The following is a 22984-nucleotide window of genomic DNA, read 5'->3' as shown; positions in this document are numbered from 1 at the left end:
AATTGTAGGGACCCAAAAATTTTAGCGAAGCACGAATAAATGAGAACATCATAACAACCTAAACCTCTTATAAATCATGTTAGAATTTAATCTCTTGTGTTTAACATGTCCCGTATCCCAGCTCAAATGTTGTATATTTTTTTTACATACACATATAAAACACGGAACTGCATAGGTATCTAAGGACATGGGCCCCGGGGATATAGCTCTAGTGACGATTACGCCGCTGGTCAACAAACGACTCATCGTATTACGGTATTATTGATACACAACTTCCTCGAATAAGGAGTCCGAAGAATGAAGAAAATAAACAATTGATAATTTTAATCTAATGTCTGTTTCTAAAATGACCAATTATGTTTTGGATATGGCCGTCTGGACCGTTTTTACCTCTTGGATGGTTCAACACGCCGCCCAAGGTAAGATTGTACATTTTTCTCCGTCAAATATCGCGCGGATTTAGGGGAGTGACAGCTATATGAGTAAGGAAGAAAAGCATTTCATTTACTGGTAAATAACAATTAAGAAAATACACGTACTTGAAAAGATATCATTTGTCTCTACATTTAATTTTTTTTGTCTTGGCATAACATTGAGAGTATTCCGGTTGTATACCTTTAATATATGTATGTAATATTCATAACCTTTTATGATTCATTTTTTTCTTTGGGGAGGGGGCATAATTTAAAAACCATGGTAGAAATAACTTGAGTATAGCTCTTTTTTTCATTTCTTTTCTCATTGCTGCCTACTATTAACTGTCCATCCTTCTTCTAAAGTTATTGACCTTGTCAATGGTAACGACTCGCTTCAAAGCTTATTGGAATCAATCGACTCATTAAGTCCTCAATCTTCACAAATCCCGAATGAAGAAGAAAACCAAAACTAATTTGGAAAATGATAAAATGTTTCCAAACTTCTTATATTAAAATTTTAAATGCACCGTGATGGAATTACTTTCTATATTAATAATTCGTTTAGGCAGATTTAAAAAAAAAATACGAGTTTAGTTTAAGTGGGAGACAAGTCGAGAAGTTTCATAATTTCAAACACTTGCTCACATTTCATCCTAAATATCTACATGTATATCTTATTTCACCGAGCATTTGTTTACTTTAAGATTTGTTCATTTTTTATTAAGTATAAATCAAAAAACTGTCTGTGTGAAAAGAAGCTCTACATCAATCATAGAATACAAAATAATTATTATATACTTGTGTGACTACCTGCATATATTAGACGATATATAAAAAAGGACATTTAGTTTAGAGTAACACTGGACATCTCTACACTGTCACCAAAGCGCACAGTATGCTCAAAACATGTTCCCTCAATAGTCCTCTTACATGCATTTCATGTAAAATGTTATGTTGTTTGGGTGCGATGTAATAATTAATAAAACCGTTCTCGTTCTCAGCTTATTAAATAAAGTTCGTCATTATTATTTCTCGTCATCTTATGTATATGAAAGTCAAACATTTTTAATTTTTTTATTCGAAAGAATGAGAGATACATGAAATATGGAGATAACGAACAATACAAATCGGTAGCAGAGCAAACGCTGACCTCTGAAAGCATCAGAGGTGGGATCAGGTGCCATGGAGGAGTAAGCATCCCATGTCGACCGATCACACCCGCCATGTACTCTTTGTCATGATCGGGCAAACGGAAAAATCCGTAGACAATAGCCTAACAATTAGTTTGAAAAACGTCAGTCAGCATTCGACTTAATGATGGATTGTATTTGCTAATAAGGTCATTATACTAGTATAGACCATATAGAAACTTGCGAAATGTTGACTTTAAACGAGATTGTTGATATCCTTGTTTCATCAACTTGTTTGTCAATAGCTCGCCTCATTACGTAGAGCATTCTCTTGCGTATCGAATCAACTGGGAGACATAAACTATATATGCAGGTGATAAGGGTATTTTGCTACATAAATAAGGGAAGTTGACGTCAGAAAAGTTGAAATCATCACGTTTATCATATAAAGTTTTGTTGTTGGGCTACCATTAAGGCAATCCTTAAAAAATGTTTGTTTGGAATTGCCACCTGTGATGTTTCATACCCAGGAGGGAGGGAGGGAATATATCTTTTTTCTTCAAAATTGAAGTTAAATTAAAAACTGTTCATAAAAATCTCAATAAACAGTGAACACATTATTTTCTAACTTTTGTAAAAGGTTTCTCCCATTAACCAATAACCCAGTTTTTGCTTGGAACTGATGCTAATGAAGTGTTTAGGTGGCACATGTGATAACAGGCCAAGAAAATCTTCTCATTTTTTGGCCAATAAATTTTTTTCAGGAGGGGTCATTCCAATGAGACAGGAGGCAATTCCAAACAAACAATAATTTTATTTTTGCCTAATTAAATAAATGAAACAGACGTATCAGAGTCTGTGGTATCTTTTATTCAAGTTCACTAGCCTAAGGATATATCGAGTAGACGTATGAATGGAAGTAACCATTGTTAACTGATAATACATCGTCGATATATCTAAATGTCGAGTTGAAGGCCACAGCAAGTGTTTTCTTCTCATTTATAAGACAAATTCTGGACTTTCGTGTGTTGCTCCCAAACAACGAAATGAAGTAAAGGACTAAACTCTGACCTGTTAACAATTGAAAACACTTTCCACACCGTCTAAGCTATGTGATATTTATGAATTTTCCAATGCACACACCTGCTATGACGTGAAATGTTATAGCATAAAGTCACTGTTTGAAAGTTTGGTATAGCGTGTCATTGCCCACTGAAAGTGCAAACTATTTTAGTATCTAGAAAAATATCATAATGATAATGTGAGAGTTTGATATCCAGCTCCACTTCTGTTTTTAAGGCTCGTGTCCGATGGGATTTTTTGGTTACTTGTGTCAGTACGCATGTCATTGTCAGTATGGGGCAGCCTGTCACTCTGTGACGGGAGAATGTATGGAGGAGTGCGAGTTCGGATGGTCTGGAAAACCAACCTGTCAAATACGTAAGTACTGACTCATATTAAGGACAGATTATACAAACAAACTTTCTTCAAAAAACGTGTAAACAACATCTGAAGCCTCGTTTAAATAAGTAAAATGAATAAGTTTATCCGCATAGATTTTAATTTTTCATTCAAATTTTCACGACAACGTTCTATAAAGTGATAAAATTTGTATAGATTTATTAGGGGGACGACAAAAAGAATTTTGAACATCGTAGAAAGTTTGCAATTTCTAGATATCTTAGAAATTCGATATGTAGATCATTTACAACCAGAATATGTCGAAAATATATATCAATCCAAGCATCAATTTTTTGATTGTATCTGTCCTAACCACATTTTAAAAGAAACTGTACCAAATATTGTAAGTTGCACAAAAAATATAAAGATATTTAGAAGATTTGAGGTATCTCTCTCTCCTAACAAAAAGCCTGGCTCACTCGGGTTTTACTGTTCTAAGAACAATATATCGTACTTTGTAAATGAAAATATATCAGAAACCAACCAATGAGCAAACAAACGAGGCATTTTATTTTAAGTAATTCGTACACTGTAGTCTTTTTTTTCTAGCTCGACCTATTATTAAAAACTATATTCTCCCAAATACTTACATTTGATATACATACTAGAAAATGTTGCCTTGGACAAAGTGTCGCATCAAGACGGCCATAACACGTCTGTGCTGGCGGTGGACGGGGTACGGGAACAGAACGGGTCCACGGGACGATGTACCCGTGCCTACAGTACATCTAACGTATTCAGGGTCCAGTGGTACGTGGATCTAGGGAGGGAATACCACATAAAGAAAATCAAAATATACTTCAGAAACGACCGTAAGTATACTGATTTGTGTTAATGAACTTAAAGGCACAATAAAATCATGCTTTAATAAATGTATCTAATTATCACGATGAAGTCAGCTTTTAATGATGTGTGATTCTACTATCTACTTTAACATGTATTTGTTATTGACCATGACATAAAATCTGTTCCATTTTAGAACCGTACAACGAGGGTCGCAGAAAAGGCGTCCGAGTTTACGTTTCAAACACTCCCGTGTTTACTGACGGAGCGCTATGTTATACAAGTCAGATACGGGTGAGAAATTCTTAAACTCATGTTCAACTTCAACATTTAAAATTCAAAAAAATCATTTTAAAGAAGGGTTCATGTAATTGTTTCGTAGAACAACGAGTTTTTCACGCCACCTGATACACTGACGTTGAACAACTGTACTCACAAAGGCCGGTTTGTCACTGTGTATAATCAAAGGCCGATCGTCAACCCTGCTGCCTGTCCTAGGACCGACTACTCCTGCTGGGCTAACCTGGAAATCTGCGAGGTCGAAGTTTACGGTGGGTAGTCGCTATAGTGCATTACAATCACGTATATTGCGACTTTAAAACTGACAGAAATTGTGCGTCAACTGCATTTTCTGCTATCAGAGTTGACTGATACATGTACAGTGCATCTTCATCCTATTGAGTATTCACACAGATAAATCCTTTTCTCACAAATCACTTTAGGCGATATTTTTGTAATTATATGAGAGTTATGGTTCTTGACATTGCTAACTAGACGAGCTCTTTGAGCGAGTCTATAATTTCAGTGCAACTTTATTACAAAATTCTTTGTTAAACTCAGATTCCCCCAAACGGGGCAAGATTTTGATGTGAACACCATATACAGTTTCTGGATGTACAACTTTAGGGGAAAGCTTTAGTAAATGTCTAAGTATATATAGTTGTGCAGTCTTTACATTTGACACAGACCATATATATTAAATCTGAAAACTACGATTCAAAAGTTATAAGTCCAACATTAAAGTTTGCACGCACAGACAGAAGGTCAGCCAGGGCAAATACATTATGCCCCCGAACTGAACCAAGTTATTACAGTGTAACGTAAAACTTGTATGAAACTCACGGGGAGTTCAAAATCTTAACTTCTTATAATAGAGGCTTCTTCTTCAGGGAAATTTTATGTTATTGCATAAAATCCTTAATGTTCATAAATCTACAAGTAACAAAAACTTCGTTTTACTCTATTGACTGACTGAATGAATGAATGAGAGAAAAAAAATGCAATAATATAAGGAATTGAGTAATGTTACAAAAAATCTTCAAAAGTCTCTTGTTGGTCTAGTCAGTTTTGTTAATTATGTGGAAAAAACTTAACAATTCATGAAGATTTCAGCTTAAAACATACTGATTTCATCAAAATTGTCATAACTTTTGTCATACTCCATTTTTTTAATACTGCATGGATAACTGATATTTTTAATATTATACCTATAATTTTGGCAGCTTGTGCATTTGGAACCTATGGACCAAACTGTGAGCACCAGTGTAACTGTAAGGGGGAAACTTGTGACCCCGAGACTGGACTTTGTCCCTCTGGCTGCTCAGAGGGGCGGATGGGACCAAAATGTGACCAAGGTAATGTTAGTTTAGTACATGTAGTTCCTTAAAAATCATTCTAACTTTTTGCTCCAGGGCTGTATTTCTACTAACGAGAAGATGTCTTTATGGTTCTTCATGTATAAGAGCAAACATGAATTAATACTAGTACATGTAACATAATTTAAAATCCACAATGAACATACCGGTCTTTTAGAGTAGGCTTTCCCCTCTAAAATCTTTCCCACGGAAAACTGGATCTAGAGCAGGATTTCCCCCCGGAAAATGGGCTCTTGGGTAGAATTTCCCCCATGGAAAAATGATTCCAGAGTAGGATTTCCCCTACGAAAATCCCACACCAGATTCAATTTTCCTGGGGGAAACCCTACTCTGTCTAATATTGTAATAGAGTTCGATTTCCCCCATAGCCGATCTCCCCCCATCCCAATAAAATACTATGGTTGTACTTATGTATGGGGGAGGGGGGGGGGAGGGAACACACATTCTTACAAGTGTCCGTTCAAAATGGCGAACATGCAGTTCCAATGAAACATAGGAAGTATGAAAATTGAAAATTTTAAATCTCTTTTTTCTCAGTAACTGTCCAACCAATTCTTTTGAACTATTAAAACGTCATTCTTTTCATCTGGTCAAAATGGTTTCTGGGGGAAAAAAATGGCACAATGTATTCGTTTGGACAAAGGAGATGGGTGAACAAGGCGTGCAGAATGCCTATAGCTTCAGATATATAAAAATCCTATCAATTCAGTTTGTGAATTTAGTATTTAGAATAAAGTTGTCATTATCGAAATTCATGAAATTATGATAAACTTTTCTGAGGAAAATTTTCTTGGCATTTTTTTTTCTGTTATTAAAAATTAATGTGGTACTCGCGGGGTTCGAACCCTTGCAATAAAAATCCTGAGTATAATTTTCCTTTAAGACCAACACGCTAACCACCACTCTGCACAACTCTTGATGAATAGTGGCATTTGAATTATGTTTGTGATATGACCCCTGACTCAATGGACTTTAGCATTTCGGAAAGATGTGATTGTTGTGTCATAAAAGTGTATTTTTAAGGTATAGTGGGTCTTTGCTCCATGTTTTGTTAACAAAAAAATGTACATTTTTATGCAAACTTTAAGGATAAACTTTCAAAAAAAAAAACCGGAACGAAGACCCACTCATATCTTTAAATTGTGTTATAGTACGAGAAAATTATCCCTTTCGTTCTTTTTAGTGTGTGTATGCTATTTCATAGGCAAATAATTTCGATCTTTGTGAGATTTTTGCAAATTGCAGAGATTTTTCATTAAGTATACTTTAATGTTAGATGAAATATTGAAGAAAATGTTGTTATAATTTTTTACCTCCATATTTGACGCACTATAGGCATGTCGCTCGCCTTGTTCGCCCATCTTCTTTTTAATTAATCCATGGAAACAAAAAGGAATTTTATTTTAAATGGATTTGTTTTCTCCAATTGTATTTCAAACCTCATGTACATAGTTTTGATGTGTAAGTGTCTCTCCAATTTCGTGAACAAACAGGTACTGTTGCGCCGACGAATCTTACGTTTTTTAAGTGACTAATTTTACAATTTTCTATGAGTTAAACTTTTGGGTTGAGACTCAATGATTTTAACTACAGGTATATATGGATTCTACTATGATCAATCATATTGATCAATCATGGTCAATTATATATTTTAAGATTTCAAATTAAATTGGACAATTCTTGAGTCTAAAACACTCATATTTCCATTAAAAATCAGTTGACTTTCATGTAAACTTTCATATAGCCAAAATATTGTCAATATGATTTAAGCATTGAAAAAAGAGGGGAAATCCTACTCTGAGAAAGAAAGAGGAGGAATTTGGCTCTAGTGTGAGATTTCCCCTGAGGAGACCCTACTCTAGAGTACAGATTCCAGGGGAAATATGACTATGGGGGAAATCCTATTCTACAACACCAGTACTTGTACTGAACCGTGTTTAAATTTCATTTTTTTCTTTAAAATGAACGTCTGTAATCAAATATTCTTGCAGATTGTGCACCAGGACTTTTTGGTGAGAATTGCGCCAATTTTTGTGGATATTGTCGGAATGGCCAGGCTTGTGATGCAGTGTCCGGCAAGTGTCCAGAAGACAAGTGCGATCCGGGTTGGGAAGGTGCCTTATGCAAAAACGGTAGATATACTTTAAACTTTCACTAATTAGCAATATAAACGAAAACTTCGAACAGACGCACAATATGGTGCAAATGCGTTAAGTTCAATGTCTGTTTTTTTTAAGAATGTAACAAATATAAATTTGGAGAGGACTGTCAATTGGACTGTGGAAATTGTCTTGGTCTCAAGGACTGCGAAAAATCGTCTGGAATTTGCAAAGAAGGTTGTCATAGCAACTGGTATGGACCTAACTGCAATTACTGTAAGTATGAGTGTGTGATTTCTAGTTAAAAATACTTGAAAAAAAAAATGACATAGTAGTTTCCTACAGCATTGTTAAATGTGAAGAAAATCATTCAAATGCTTATTTAACCTGGATTATAATTCCATATTCACTGTGATACATGTATACATGTATGTACTTAAATATTTATATTTTTTATTCTAGCCTGTCCCATTGGAATGTATAGCGGTGCCTGTGACAAAATTTGTGGATATTGTGCAGAAAATGCTCCATGTCATTCTACAACAGGGCTATGTCCAAATGGGTGTCAACCTGGATACATGTCGGAAAGATGTGACTTAGGTATGTACATTTATACAGTTTATAGACTACACTAAATAAATCTGATATGTTAGTGCTTTTTACTTATTTCCATTTTCCACGTTTGTTAACATACTTTTAACAATTATCATAAAGTATTGCTGAATTTGTTCACTGACAGAATGTCCAAGATTTACTTATGGAGAAGGATGCTTTGAACGTTGTGGAAACTGTGCAAATGGTGCTACATGTGACCATGTGACAGGCACCTGTTCCAAGGGATGCATGCCGGGATACACCGGGGCAAAGTGTGATACAGGTCGGAAAGATATTGAAATATCTACATGTATTTCACTCTTTAAACAGCATTGATGTCGCAAACACTTATTAATTCTGTTAACTGTTCTGTACTTTCAGTTTGTGATACCGGTTTCTATGGAGAAAATTGTCAATTGCCTTGCGACAATTGCCGTGACTTAAAATGTCACCATGTAACGGGTCAATGTATGGATAACTGTCGTCCTGGTTGGAAAAACTTACCATTTTGTGATCAAAGTGAGCCGCTTACGTATTTTTTTGCTTGTTAAAATAACGTTTACCCATCAGAATTCATTACTCCTAATCGGAAGTTTGATTTACTGATTGAATTCCGTATTTTGATTAATACAATTTCAGAATGTACTCCGGGGATGTTTGGTGATCAGTGTATCAATATTTGCGGTCCCTGTAAAGAGGGTCAACCATGTGATCACGTGACTGGCGAATGTTCTAATGGTTGTCAAGCAGGATGGATAGGAATGCAGTGTTCAGAAAGTAATAACATAGAGAAAAACTAATTCTGAATAGCTCTTTGCAAGTTTTTCAGTTAGGATTGAATTCACAGATCAATGCAGTTTTAAAATTAGTTCCCATAAAAGCAAATACAAGAAGTGGTGTCGATAAGATCAGTTTGTATTTGTGTCCCCTGCAGAGCAGAGCGACACTTAGGGATTACTTTGCATGTCGTCTGTCTGTCTGTCCGTCTGTCACACCTTATTATATATCTTGATAACTGTTAGAGGTAGAGATTTAGATTTTGCTTATTTATTGCTTGGAACAATGGCTTTTGGGAGAAAAAACAGATTTACTGACCTCATGACCTTGACCTACATTTCAAAAATACACTTTAGTGCCAAAATACACACATATTTGTTGACTTTTGAGAGGTAAATCTGTGCTATTTGGCAAGTGTCACAGACATTTTGAAAAATATCCGTGCTACTGTCCACCTTTTCAAGAATACTCCGAACCGTTAAATTTTGAATTTTTGAGAAGTAGGGCTTTGATAGCTAGCATGAACATACATGTTTATGACCTCATAACACTTTACCTTCAAACTAAATTACAAATATTAACCACACAAAAGAAATTCAAATGCATTTTGTTAGCAATAGGAACATCACACGACCTTTTCCGTCAAGTCAAGAAAATCCGTCGGTTTTTCTCGACTTCATGGAAAAGGCCGAGTGATGTTCTCGGTGGAAAAAGCTATGTGATTTTCTGATGTCTGAAAATAAATCGGAATTGGTACCGGAATACCGACTTGGGCTAGTGAATTAGGGGGAATAATGTCATTTATTCATATAAAAAACAATTATATTTATTTCTAATAATTTCAATCAAATTATTTATTTTAATTTGAATTTCTGTTGATTGTATCTTTTATAATGATATTACTTTTCGTAGTCTTACTATCCGTGGGTGTTTTCTTATCCTTTGCTTGAACTATATGCCAGTATATGCAAATAAAAAAAGACCACCCCTTTATCTTTTAATATCTATGTCTTTAATGATGCTATATCAGGCGACAATGTTTTCCTTGAAACACTCTATTTTATACAGTGTATATAAATGTACACACTAATGTTTCAGCTTGTCCTCTGAACACTTACGGAGAACAATGTTTATTTGAATGTGGCCACTGTGTGGGAAATAGCACTTGTGTTCCGGAAGATGGGGTCTGCCCGGAAGGATGCCGGGACGGTTACATCGGCGAAAAATGTAAAGAATATATGAAATTTTTTAAGATACCTATGATAGAATCAATCATGTAATGCTGTTTGAGACCCATTTGTATTGGAAAAATAAACAATAATGCAGTTCACATAGAATACGTTTCAACAAATTGTTACAAATATTGTTTATTCTAGGTATCTCCACCAAATCGGAGCAGATGGCGCCAATGACTGCTGTGGTTGGAGGGACCACAGGTGGCGCTGTATTCGCTATTCTGCTTGTTATCTTAGTGGTTTTCTTCATCAGGTATAATGTTAGATAAGTTTCAGTATACACTGGGCAATTGAATTAATTTGATTTTGTTTATGTTTTTCTGCGATTAATAATGTATTCGTTTTTTATTTCATCTTCCTTACAGAAAAAGAAAGGAAAAGAATCAAGAAAATACCTCGGTAGACCAGAATATGAACGCCCATTATGCAAACGGTCAGACAACTTTGATTATCAGTTTTTCAAAAAATTACAGAAAAAAAATGAATTTTTAAAATTATTATTGCTATTTGATATTGTCATTGTTGATTTTAATCTTAGATTTTTTTTGTTGAAAAATTGTTTATTGCAAGTGTTCGATTCGTTTTCCAGTGATGTTTGGTAATCTAGAGGAGTTGGAGAACCAGAGTTTCCGGATCAGCGCTAGTTCTGCCGTGTACTATAATCTCAATATAGAAAGGGGCGTCAACATAAACCAACTCAATGAATACATACACTCAATGGAGGCCAATCCCGATAAATACCAGACACAGTTCGATGTTAGTACTTTGAACAATATTCTCTAAAGTACCAATATACATGTATGTGTTTGTACGTCAGATTTATACTGTTAAAATAAGGGTTGGGGTTAGGGAGATTATAACTAGTATATATATCATGCAATTTGGCTGCTATCATTTACCATATTCTGCAGTGTTGGTTAGATACCTAAGATTTTCACTCTTGCATCACGTATTGATACAAAATTTGATTCAATAGCGCGACTTGATTTTTTTTTCATTTTGTAAAAGTATTAATGGCAATTAAGATAAAGACCAAATTCAATGAAACTTTTAAATGTTTTTCTTTGTCTCAATCCCTAATTCGGCATTTTGTAATCCAGGAACTCAAGGACTGCCCAAGATTCCTCCACGTTGAGGGTCAGAAGAAGGAAAACAAGTCAAAGAACCGATTTCTGACCACGTTTCCATGTAGGTCTCATGTCTCTAGTCAGTTCATAGAGTTTGCAATTTTTATTAACATATAATCGCTGTAATTTTCATAATTTTCTAAAATATCCCTGATTTCATTTGTAGATGACCATTCAAGGGTTGTTTTGACATTTATGAAGGAAGGGAGTGGATCGAATTACATTAATGCAAATTATGTAGACGTATGTATCAAACATCCATACTGTACATTCATTCTATATAAGCAAAAAGGATTCTTGACAATTGTTATTGCTTCTTACTTAAATAAGATCCGAAATAAAATGGTCAAACTGCCCTGGAAATGTTTTGTTGCTGTTGCATGTACAAGTATACATATTGTAAAGAAAATACTGTACAAAGTGATCTAGTATTTAGGTACAGCTTATTTATGTACATTGTACAGAGAGTGAACATTAAATAAAAGCAATTTCTGGTGCAACTCAGAAAAAAGTGAATTATTAAAGTTTTGAACTTAGCCGTTTCTTATATTTCAGAGCATGGATGAACGAAAGAAATATATAGCGACGCAAGGTAAACTCCGATATAAAAAAAAAAAACGCTGCTAGCATTAATGGCATCGAATTAAAATTCTGTCTCGTAATAATGTGGAATTGAGATTTTTTTTATATTTCTGTCTTTTTAGCAATTTAGATGTTTAGATGTAAGGTAGGATTTGACTTATAAATACTAATAACCCTTTTATTCTAGGCCCAAAGTCTAATACCATCGTGGACTTCTGGAGAATGGTTTGGCAAGAGAACATTCATCAAGTCGTCATGTTGTCCAATATAATAGAGGACGGCAAGGTAAGTCAAGGTCATCACTATCACAACTTCCGGGCTTGTGGGACTCATGTTAATCGCACTGCACTCATTGTGTATAATTTTTTACCAAAAAAGAAAATAAAATACAACGGACCAGGTCAAGATTCGAATCCGGCCTCCCTGAATCAATAGTCTACCAAATAAGCTATCTGGCTACCAGATTTAATTAACGGGAAAGCAGGAATGAATAAAGAAAATATAAGACTGAACCAGGAATCGATCTCGGGACCCCTGCATCACTAGTCAGGCGCTAGATTTCTTTTGTCTTAAATTTAGTCAGGTGCTCTACCAACTAAGCTATCTGGCTACCGGCGATCGAACGTGTCTGACCGCCACAAATTCATTATTCATCTGTTGAATTAATGGTTGGAAAAATGTCTTCCAAAATAATAGGACTTATCAATATGATACCAAAATGTATTTATAAAATAGAATTTCTGGTTTAGGTGAGGAGGTTCCTTTCTAGACCCTCCCCGCATACCTCTTTCCCGGCCCTGGTTGTCACAGTCACAGGCACCTGACAGCATTACGTTGAAAATCTCCCTCGAAGCGGAGCACCCTGTGTGTTTACAAGAGTTTGTTTGTTTCTTACCTTTAGTATTTTTATATACCGTTCAGGGACAATCTCTAAATTTTAACAAACACGGAAAATGATATCAAATATCGAAGTATTGGTATGATAGAATAAGAATTCATGTATATTTGCTAAGTTATTTTATATAAAAAAAATCTCAGAAAGCGGGGTGGGTGGGTAGGGTGGTTACACCAACCATTCGTCAGGTGCCTGTGGCATTCGTAGGAAATTCTGGGAGCTAACTGCGAGTATATAGTTTCGTCAATAGCAGCTTGTGTTTTCCGAGCCTGCAAGAAAGATTCCGTCGTATGCACAAAACTTCGTTTTACTCTCATGAATATTTGTAAATGGTTGATTAAATTCAACCAATCAAAAATATTTGGTAGGTGGAGTTCTCTCCTTGGAATTTTTAAACCAAACGGATACAGTTAAATTGTCCACAAGTGTTCAACTCGGTGCAATTTGTCAATTTACTACTTGGAGTATGTTAAAAATCATATTATCTCACACAGAAATTTTACGCATCAAATACTGACATTTTCTTTAAAAGAATAATAGGCCTACACAACTTTTCTTCTATTGAAAAAGTAAGAAGATGATAGCTTACCAAACACTCATATATTAAGGCTTGTATATAACCAAAGATAAGAATGTCAGAATAGATTTCTGCAAGTCTTTGAATGCATACCCGAATTTTGCAGAAACTGTGATTTGCGACCAAGTTTTGACCCTTGTTCCAATGTTTCTTACTGTATTTTTAATGTAAATATATTTATGTAGGTGAAGTGTGAGAAATACTGGCCGGAAATTTGTGAACCCTTGACGTTTGGGGATCTGGAAATCAATCTCCTATCCGCTAAAGACTTCGCCAACTACAGCCTTCGTCAAATTACAATTTCATACAAGGTACAAAATAAGCTACATGTACTTTATTTTGCCAACTGATGAAATGATTTGGGTGAATATCCATTCAGAACGGACACCTGTCTGTTTTTTTTTTTGGTTTTTTTTGTTTTTTTTTTTGTTTTGTTTTTTTTTTTTTTGGTTATTTTTAGGGAGAAGGCAGACAAATCCGACAGTTTCACTTTACAGGTTGGCCGGACCATGGGATTCCAGAAACATTGGAATTGGTTCATTTTTTGAAACAAGTCCAGTCATGTGACCTGTATGGACAGGGTCCTATGTTAGTACATTGCAGGTGTGTTCTTAAGTTCTATTTGTTTACCTGCATGTTACTTCTTTTTCTTATATCTATTTTATTATTATTATTTTGTTTTGTGTGTTTTTAATTTTTAAAATTTCATAAATTCAAGTTATCTCCCATTGTAGCGCAGGCGTTGGTCGTACGGGTACTTTTATTGCCTTAGACGCCCTCTATCGTCATGGACTAAAAATCCAGTTCGTAGAAATTCTGGGTTACGTTAAAAGAATGCGAGAATGTCGGATGTCTATGATACAAAATGTGGTTGGTGTTTTTAAGTACTTAAAAGAAATAATGCGACAGTTTTTGTTAATAGATATTTTTTTAAACTAATATACCAGTAGCTCTAATATTTCTTTGTTTTAGGATCAGTATAGATTGTTACATTTCGCCCTCCTAGAGGCATTCACGTATCGCGAGACATCAGTGCCACAGTCGGAGTTCATGGACTATTATAGAAAAATTTGCAGACAAAAACCCCGCCTCTTGTATGAGGAATTCCAAGTGAGTTATTGTTTTTTTAATTAAAAGCGTTATGTTCTTTTTACCATCATAACCGATTTACCATATAAATTAATATGTTGACGGTGCGACCGTTGGGGCGAGCGCAGTGTTCACTTCATTATTATGATCCGCCTCTTCAAACCGCACGAGACATTTGGAACGTCTAAACTGTGACGTCACAGGACGTCGTATGTTAGCTGCATTTCCATAAACAAAGTTTAAAAAGTGCAAATATTTTAACAAAGAACGTTTAATCTACTATCTGCATTCAATATCCATTAAATTAAGGTGCGTTTATTTTGTGTGAATTTTTAGTTGTTGTCACTGCGTGAACGAAGTTAGCAGCGAGAACAAGAAGCGATGCATTGTGGGTCAGAATTACTGCGGAAAAAAATTCTATTGAATGAATGTGCAGTAGTCCGAATTTTCTCTTCGCCCAGGCGTTGTCGTTAGAGCTCGCAGTGACGAGCGGCGCTTCGCTCGCTGCGCTCGCTATTAGTTTTTTTTTTTGCACTTTAATTTTCATTAAGGTGGTTGACCCATTTTCACAAGGAACGGATCTCTTATTGCAAAATGCGCTACTTTCATTGTCAATTGCGCAAAGTTAGAAAAACGTGATCATTTGTTTGCGTTAAGCTTCCAAATCGTTTTTTTAAACAACTCAATATGTTTTTACTCCAATCCGATTCATTAATTTTTTATTCAGCATTTGTCAGAAACATTTTAAACCCTGAATGCTTTTTTTTAAAAGCGAGAATGTGATGTAACAGCTGTGTGTTTTCCTTAAGTTCTGTGTAAACTTTCATCTGACGTCTTGGCATTAGCATTATGTAAAATGTTCTTCTCAATAAGTTTTGTGAATCACATATATACTTTGCCCACAATTTTATATTGACATAGACTTAAAAATGATAAAAATGAACTATGAGCTAGCTAGACCTAGATGAAAATAGAATGAAGCTTAAAGCCTCGTATCTATCCATTCTTTCTTCAGATTCTCAATGACAGTAAACCTCAATATGTGTCCATGGACTGGACAGCAGCCATAACGGACGATAACCAAATGAAGAACCAATCGTCTGATGTCCTTGCCGGTAAGTACCGGACAATTCCACGCTCATTTCCATCTAATGGGGCTTAAATGAGACCATGTGCCATCATGCCTATTTGTTTTAATTGCAGTGGATCAATTTCGACCTTATTTGAACACATACGTTCCCGGGACGAGTGATTACATCAATGCCGTGATTATTCCAGTAAGTCTTAGCACCCCCTCTCGGATGCTGATTGCGTCGTTTGACTGAAGCTAATGAAGATCAATTGGGACGAGTAATATTTGTATTATAATGGAAGCTATTTCCTATGATGTGATCACATTGTTTGAATGATTACAGCACTTATGTTTATCAAAACTTGTAAAAACTAGAATCCTGGGAATTCTTGGTATAATGAGTTTGGGGAAACAGGATAACAATCAGCTTGCTCCTACCCTCTTGTATTGTTTCTGTATTATGTAATTATGTAACAAGTTCTTTAGAGTTATTTCTTTTCATAATGAAAAACAAAGAGAGTAGACGAATAGGAGAAGAAACACATTGTCTAAATGTGCTTACATAATAATAGAAATGGAACGGGATCTTTTAATAAATAAAATAATTATTTTCCAGTCTTTGAGGCCTAGCATGGATTATATTGTTACACAGAGCCCCCTACCGGACACAGTGGTCGATCTTTGGCGTCTTGTGTATGACCACGATGTTGACGTCATCGTGTCCCTCAACTCCCCAGACAACCAGAAAGAGGTAGGCCAGGACCAGTCTGGTGGTCCGAAATATGGGAATTTCCTAACACCACACCTTAGTGTATAATATGGTCTATGCGCGAAATTTAGAGTTCCAACCAGCAGGATTGTTTTAATTATAAACATAATTATTTATTCAAAATTAAACAAGTTTTACGAAATTTCTTAACACATTTTAGGAGTCAGTGGTTTGGTGGCCGTCAGAAGGGGAGACGGTTTGCTATGGACCTCTGTTTGTGCGGATGGCCTCGGTAGAGCAGGAACACCAGGGTTATACATCTAAATTTGTTCAGATATATAAAAAGGTAGCTTAGTTCCGCAAATCCGATTTGTATGATGAGCGTGTTTCTTACAGGTGTCTTTTTTTTCTTTTTATTGAATTCCAAATGATGACGATTTAAAAGGGAATTGCATTTTTAATCTGCTGCAAAAAGCAAACGAACAAATTAGAAATGTAGGCCCAGGCCCGTAGAACGCGGGGGGAGGGAGTGCCCCCCCAACCACTTTTTTTCTGAGTATTTTGCTGTAATAAATTTTCCTTTAGATGCTGATTACCCCCCCCCCTTTTTTTTTGTCGCTGTGAGGTCAAGCACTGGCAAATTTCAGGATTTGGACAGTTAATTAGTTTTTTTTTTTTTGCTTGTCAGATTATTTTAGGAAGCCCCCCCCCCCTTTGAAACCGTTCAGTAGATGCCTACTGTATTCTTCTTAAACTTTGATATGGGTTTTGCGTAACGAACTCTACAAGACATAACTGTCCTTTGATCAACATTTCCTATATTGACAAATACATAAAGTTGTGTCCAACATCGTATTTAATACATTGACAAATTTTAATCGATGTGATGTTATACAGTAAACAATCTTTATGGTCCTTGGGTTAGTATCAATAAACATTAAGTGCATAGAGTTACATTGTTGAGGGTATTGTAAGTGGATAATATGACAACATATCTTTGCTTATCAATAATGTATGAACATTTGATTATCTTTCCCGGAAAGGATCCTTTGCTTCATAATGGTACATATCCATCATATTGTAAATTTTGACTGATTGATTCGATTTAATGGATTACCATATGTTGAGTTTTGTGTTTATCTCCATCCTATAAATTCAAAATTTGCAACATATCATAGAACGTAGTACATGTATGTGACCTTCATGTTTTTTTAATTTTGGCAATGTGTAATGTTGCATGTTGATTTTTTCCCAGATAATAGCAATATTATTTAAAGAGAATTCAATGTGCAATCTATTAAACTTAAATAAGCTGTAAATTGATGTGCAAATGATTTAGCAACCCCACCCCCCTCAATAATAACAGCCACTCTCCTTTTGTCCTTATCAAATATCTTTTGTTCGTCCCCCCTCCCCCCTCTTATTTGCTTCCTAAGCTAGGGCCTGATTCTGTCTATGATACTTAAGATAGTACAAAGTCTCATTAATCCAAAACGGGTTGTTGGTAAAATTATAATAAATTAATGGTGTTCCCTTTCTGATAAAGGGGTCAGGAGAAACAAGAGGAGTGACTTCCTTTCACTTGAGCGACTGGTCGGCGGAGCGGGAAACTCCACAATCTTTGCAGACGATACTTTCGGTCGCCAGGGAAGTTCAGCAGACGGTAGTGTCCACGAGTCGTGTACTGGTCATGTGCAAGTAAGAACTCCATTGATTTACAAAGTCTAAGTATCTTTGGAATCTTGAGGTCCATTATTACCAATTTTTAATCATTGCCATTTGCGACAAACAATGTTTTAGGTAGCAATTACATTGTGTACTGATCTTACTGTGCTGATCTTCAGTCAGTGGCCATCATTATGATGATTGATTACATTAATATTGTTTTAACAAAATATTGTTAAATCCATGCCGAATCAAACGTGTAACCCTTTTCAAGTGTTAAAAAAAGAAGCATTTACTTTTAATGATGTACCAGCATCAATAAAGGTAGATAGACGATCAGTTCTGTATGATGCATGATACAATGATACATGATTTTGTAAAGTTAATTATACTAAATAAATTAATTGAAGAACATTGGAATAGAAATTTCATTTTTGATTTTATTCCAACTTTTAATAATAATGTTTTAATTAAGAATTCCCTCTGTTTTTTAGGGATGGTGCCAAATGCAGCGGTCTGTATTGCGCTCTAAGCCTTATCCTGGACCGTCTAAACATAGAGGGAAAGGTCGACGTTTTCCACACTGTGCGTAAAATCCACATTCGACGACCACAGTTCATTGGAAGCATAGTAAGCACACGTAATTCATCAAAAAGATATCCAAATCGATTCTCTTTTCAACCAAAATCTACTTACGTTGATATATTTGTTTACTTATTTGCATTATTAAATTTCCAGGAACAGTACAGCTACCTATATGATGCCATCGTGGAACATTTAAACACTACAGTATATGGAAATGTATGATAGAAAATTAATATTGACTTGTGTCCAACCTGTCGCTGCCCCCGTCCCGGTTCCCTATGACTTTGATCGCTCAGTATGGATTGCTTGTGTTATGTCTCAGCAGTCCAATCAGTCATCCGCTGTGCCTATAACATTACATAATTCAAATCCTGCCGATGATGAATGACTGATAGCGAAATGACAATCTGTTGCTCAGTAAACAATTAACGTTATTCTTTATGTCACGGAGGATCCGATGATACCGAGTACAAGAGACTAGAGGGCAACCCCTCGGCAAATTACTACAAAATCCATAAATATTTCCTGTTATTTCATTTTTTTTGTATGATTTATCTATTTACTTTTTGGAATTGTTTTACATTAAATCAAATGTTTTTCTGCCAATTTTTGAAATGTCACTCATGAACACATGTGTGGTGGACAACGTTCCGACTTCCTGAGCTTTCAGTGCAAAAACATGCACGTCCCCGTTTTATGCTCTAGAGCAATAAGTGTCAACGCTTGATTCCCGAACCTCAGCAATCCTCACAGGTAGGTACCCTCCCCGTGGATTCATAGCAATATGGGTCATTTGCCTCCCTGCAGTACTGTTCTACGTCTGTTTGCTTCAACCGCTTTATCTCTTCTGAATCTTGCATGCTTGGCCGTTTGGAATCAAATTGTTTTTTCGGTAAACATAAATGAACTTTGATAAATTGAACTAGTCTCGTGAATAAAGTTTTACGGAATAAAATATACACCCATGGGTCCAATATTTGATTAAATGAAGCCATTCGGATGAAAATTAGGTCCTGGATGACATCCTTTTCTTTGAAGCCCGTCTGTATTAAAAACACTCGAATCTGTTATTTAAAATAATAATAATTAATTATAACATAATGATCAAGTCATATCATGCAATCATTCAACATCCGTCTGTGGATGACGTTAGTATATATGTCATGGTAACTTAATTTGTAGATAATCGGTACATCTGAATTTTCTATTCAAATCTAAACGAGGGGGCTTCCATTCAAAACACCATACGATATTAATTTGATCAAAAATTACATTGCATCTTGACAGAATCAACAATAAATAAATCAGTCGTTATACTGACCAATTTGTTTTCCACTTTAAGCACAATCGCAAAGAGAAAAAGAGGACTTTTACAATTTAACGCATAATGTGAGAGGAATAAGAAATGTTATAAATGACATCATGGCATTTTGCTTCGATAAATAACTTTCCTTTAAAAAAAATCAAAATTTTCACTTCCTTCGAAACAATTATTCATATTCAGTCTGGACAACCTTTTGTATGTTAATGACCTCTGTTTAATAATATTTTAAGCAAATATCATTAATAAGTTCAAATGTAATAATCCTTTTTGTTCTACATTTGAAATTTTCAAAACAATCATGACGCAAACAGACGAGATGGTCGAACTCTTCGAAAACTAAAATTTTGGAAACCATAATAGCATATTATACATTGTCAAACTAATACCACGTTGTTTTCTACATATGTAATACAACTCTAAATGCAATTATAAGCACTGAAACAATAAGAATGCACTGTTCAATTAATTGTGTAGAAGCCGACAGATGCATTAATTAATGGCAAGTTAAATGTCAGTTAAAATTATGACCCTTCCAATGATCATATACCATGTGTTAATATAAAAGTACATATGTACTAGCAATTTACCAATATGGTGTAGAAAATTGACCACATTAATGTCATTAATTATTTTATATGATGCTATCAAAACTTTTTTTATCAATTTCATTATTTCCAATGTTAAAATAAAATTTCGTCAAAATGAAGATTAAGTTCTTACCATAAGCGGCGCCCAGCACACACAAATGACGGTTAGAATCCCAATCAAAAAGACCACCATCTGAATCTCGCATGCCTTACGATGAAGTGACCAGACAGTTTTGAGAACCACAAAGTTCAGTATAATAATAATGGTGAGGACAGTAAGTCCTAACAAACTGTAAAGAATGGCGAACGACTTCACACGTACTGTTGACCCATAATAGTCAAAGAAACACCACGTTCCCGGGAAATGATGAACATTATCCCCGACCCCAATCAGAGGGAGACAACCCATGATCAGGGCGGCGGTCAGTAAAATGAGGAATATGTACTTGACTCGGGTAGGATTTACATGAGAACTGTAGAAATACGGACGATTTAGGGCTAGGTATCTGTCAAATGCCATGGCTGCCAAGATGAACATAGTTGATAGTCCTGCAAATATCATCATGAACGAAGCATAATTGCACAACGGTTGTCCACCCTGCCATTTCAGTCCATTGGCGTATACTAACAAAATAACGGGCGAAGTGGCACACGTTCCAAACAGGTCTGTGATTGCTAGAGCTCCTACAAGGCGATAGAATACGGATTGCTTTTGTTCTTTGCGGGAACTATACAACACCAGAAGAGCTAAACTGTTTCCAAGTACCCCTGCTGTAAACATCACTGATGGGACCACCATAGACGCCATTCTAGTATGCGATTCGTTATTTTGCTGCTCAGCAAAGTCTAAATGTGTCCAGTTTGAAAGATTCATTTTTACAAAAAATCTTCAGTTTCCTTGTAGTTAAACTAAGGATATCCGACCTACCAAAATATCAAAACAAAACACACAGGGTGTAATTTAATCTGTTGTACTTCCACTGTATTATACACTCCGGTGCTTGACAAGTCCAGGAAGAGAAATGCTGAACTGTCCCCTCTTCCTCAGTCTTTAATGTAAACAAGTGGTCTGAATGTACTGTTTTTACAATTTTGGCACTGATAAATATTAATAAATTAATAACCATTTTATTTCTTACTGTCCCATTTTAACACCTGAACTATCGTGCTCGATTGAATTTTTTAAAGTAGATGAATAGGTATTAATTGCCTTTATGAAGGTGCTATGGATTATTGGATTATTTCTAGGATAAACCTCTAATATATGCAACAAATGAATTATTAAGCTGTTGTTTATACTGTCAAATTTATTTAAGCTTACACAATAATTCACGCAGTATGATGTCATTTGAAATATATATATATATATATATATATATATATATATATATATATATATATATATATATATATATATATATATATATATATATATATATATATATATATATTTAAAGCAATGTGAGCTGCATTTTTGAGAATTTTATTTTGCTGTTACAATGTGCTGTTATAATAATTCTGTATGTAATTTAAACTTTTATCATCAATTAGACTAAAATAAAGTATTAATTTTTTCAGAAGAAAGGTTTCTGTACAATGGAATGTAAAGTATTATATAAGAAATTAATATTGTACAGGACGACAATAATGTAATTTTGCTTCAATCAAAACTTCTAAATAGTTCTTCCATCGCAAATATGAACAACAGAAGTTTATAAATGTTCTTTTTTTCTGTCATTGAAATTGTTAATTATAATTTTGCCACAAAAATTTCGGACATAAAAGTTGCAGCTCATATTACTTTAAAAAATAGACTGTCTCTTAATAAAAGGTTTAATACAACTACAGTAGAGAAAATTTATACATTTAATTTACAGATATTTTAACATCTGTATATAATTATTGTACTGCATTACATACATCATTGTTAATTTCGGCATTTTTTTTTTCACCTGCAGCAATTGACCTTGGTATAAATTCCTGGAGGGAGGGGGTGCACACACATTCACTTAATCATTTTTTCCTTTGTTTGGAAGTTGAAAAACTGTGCTTTGATAGCCTAGCAATACAGAACATTACTAAATACATGTATAAAATGAATTGTTTTCTTAATATATAGTTGTTTATCTTCAAGCAGTGAATCATCAAATCAGTGATGATAGTACAGTTCCTAGAATATTTGCAAGGTCAAATTTTTGTGGGATGTTTAGATTTGTTTTGTTAAATATGAGATTTGTTAAGAATTAATCCCACTTTGCTGGCCCAAGGCACATTAATTTGTTTTGTCGAGACCATTTTTGTCCCCATTTAGCAAAAATTTGCGAGCTCGGACATGAACGTTTACTACAGAAAATCACTGAAGGACGTCCACTTAAACCCGACCATTTAGATCGAAATACTGGAAGCCTGTAATTTCAAAAAGATGTGGGAAATTGTGTTAATTAAACCTATCCAGCTGTTAGAAGGTTGTATATATATACATACACACATACAGAGAGAGAGAGAGAGAGAGAGAGAGAGTTTTGTTTACACACTTCGTTCAATCTCATAATTTATTAATGCTATATTTGTTATATATACTAACGTCAATGTAAACCTCCCAAGATATATAAGGACGCAAAT

General features: G+C 35.0%; 2 protein-coding genes across 2 annotated transcripts; one reads left to right on the top strand and one right to left on the bottom strand.

Moving 5' to 3' along the window:
• Positions 1-52: 52 nt before the first annotated feature.
• Positions 53-19056, top strand: LOC133184327 (receptor-type tyrosine-protein phosphatase kappa-like). The gene is made up of 31 exons (XM_061319356.1): positions 53-419; positions 2846-2986; positions 3616-3819; positions 3987-4084; positions 4173-4341; positions 5293-5424; positions 7437-7577; positions 7683-7820; positions 8007-8144; positions 8284-8421; positions 8520-8657; positions 8778-8915; positions 10014-10142; positions 10292-10403; positions 10516-10583; positions 10740-10906; positions 11251-11338; positions 11444-11520; positions 11833-11869; positions 12047-12144; positions 13517-13642; positions 13792-13934; positions 14066-14201; positions 14304-14441; positions 15436-15535; positions 15624-15697; positions 16109-16243; positions 16422-16547; positions 17748-17899; positions 18361-18496; positions 18605-19056. Exons 1-31 carry the CDS (start codon positions 332-334, stop codon positions 18671-18673), a joined length of 3774 nt encoding a protein of 1257 aa, XP_061175340.1. The 5' UTR covers positions 53-331; the 3' UTR covers positions 18674-19056.
• Positions 19032-21290, bottom strand: LOC133184328 (prostaglandin E2 receptor EP4 subtype-like). The gene is made up of 2 exons (XM_061319357.1): positions 20496-21290; positions 19032-19515 (listed from the first exon to the last, which is right to left on the bottom strand). The coding sequence occupies exons 1-2, from the start codon at positions 21234-21236 to the stop codon at positions 19189-19191; spliced, it is 1068 nt and encodes a 355-aa protein (XP_061175341.1). The 5' UTR covers positions 21237-21290; the 3' UTR covers positions 19032-19188.
• Between the last annotated feature and the right edge of the window lie 1694 nt (positions 21291-22984).

The sequence above is a fragment of the Saccostrea echinata genome, unplaced genomic scaffold (genome assembly GCF_033153115.1).
Source record: "Saccostrea echinata isolate AGI-Se365-2 ecotype Australia unplaced genomic scaffold, CSIRO_AGI_Sech_v1 ptg000010l, whole genome shotgun sequence".
In the NCBI taxonomy this organism is placed as follows: domain Eukaryota; kingdom Metazoa; phylum Mollusca; class Bivalvia; order Ostreida; family Ostreidae; genus Saccostrea; species Saccostrea echinata.
This window is presented reverse-complemented; position numbering and strand designations above follow the sequence as displayed.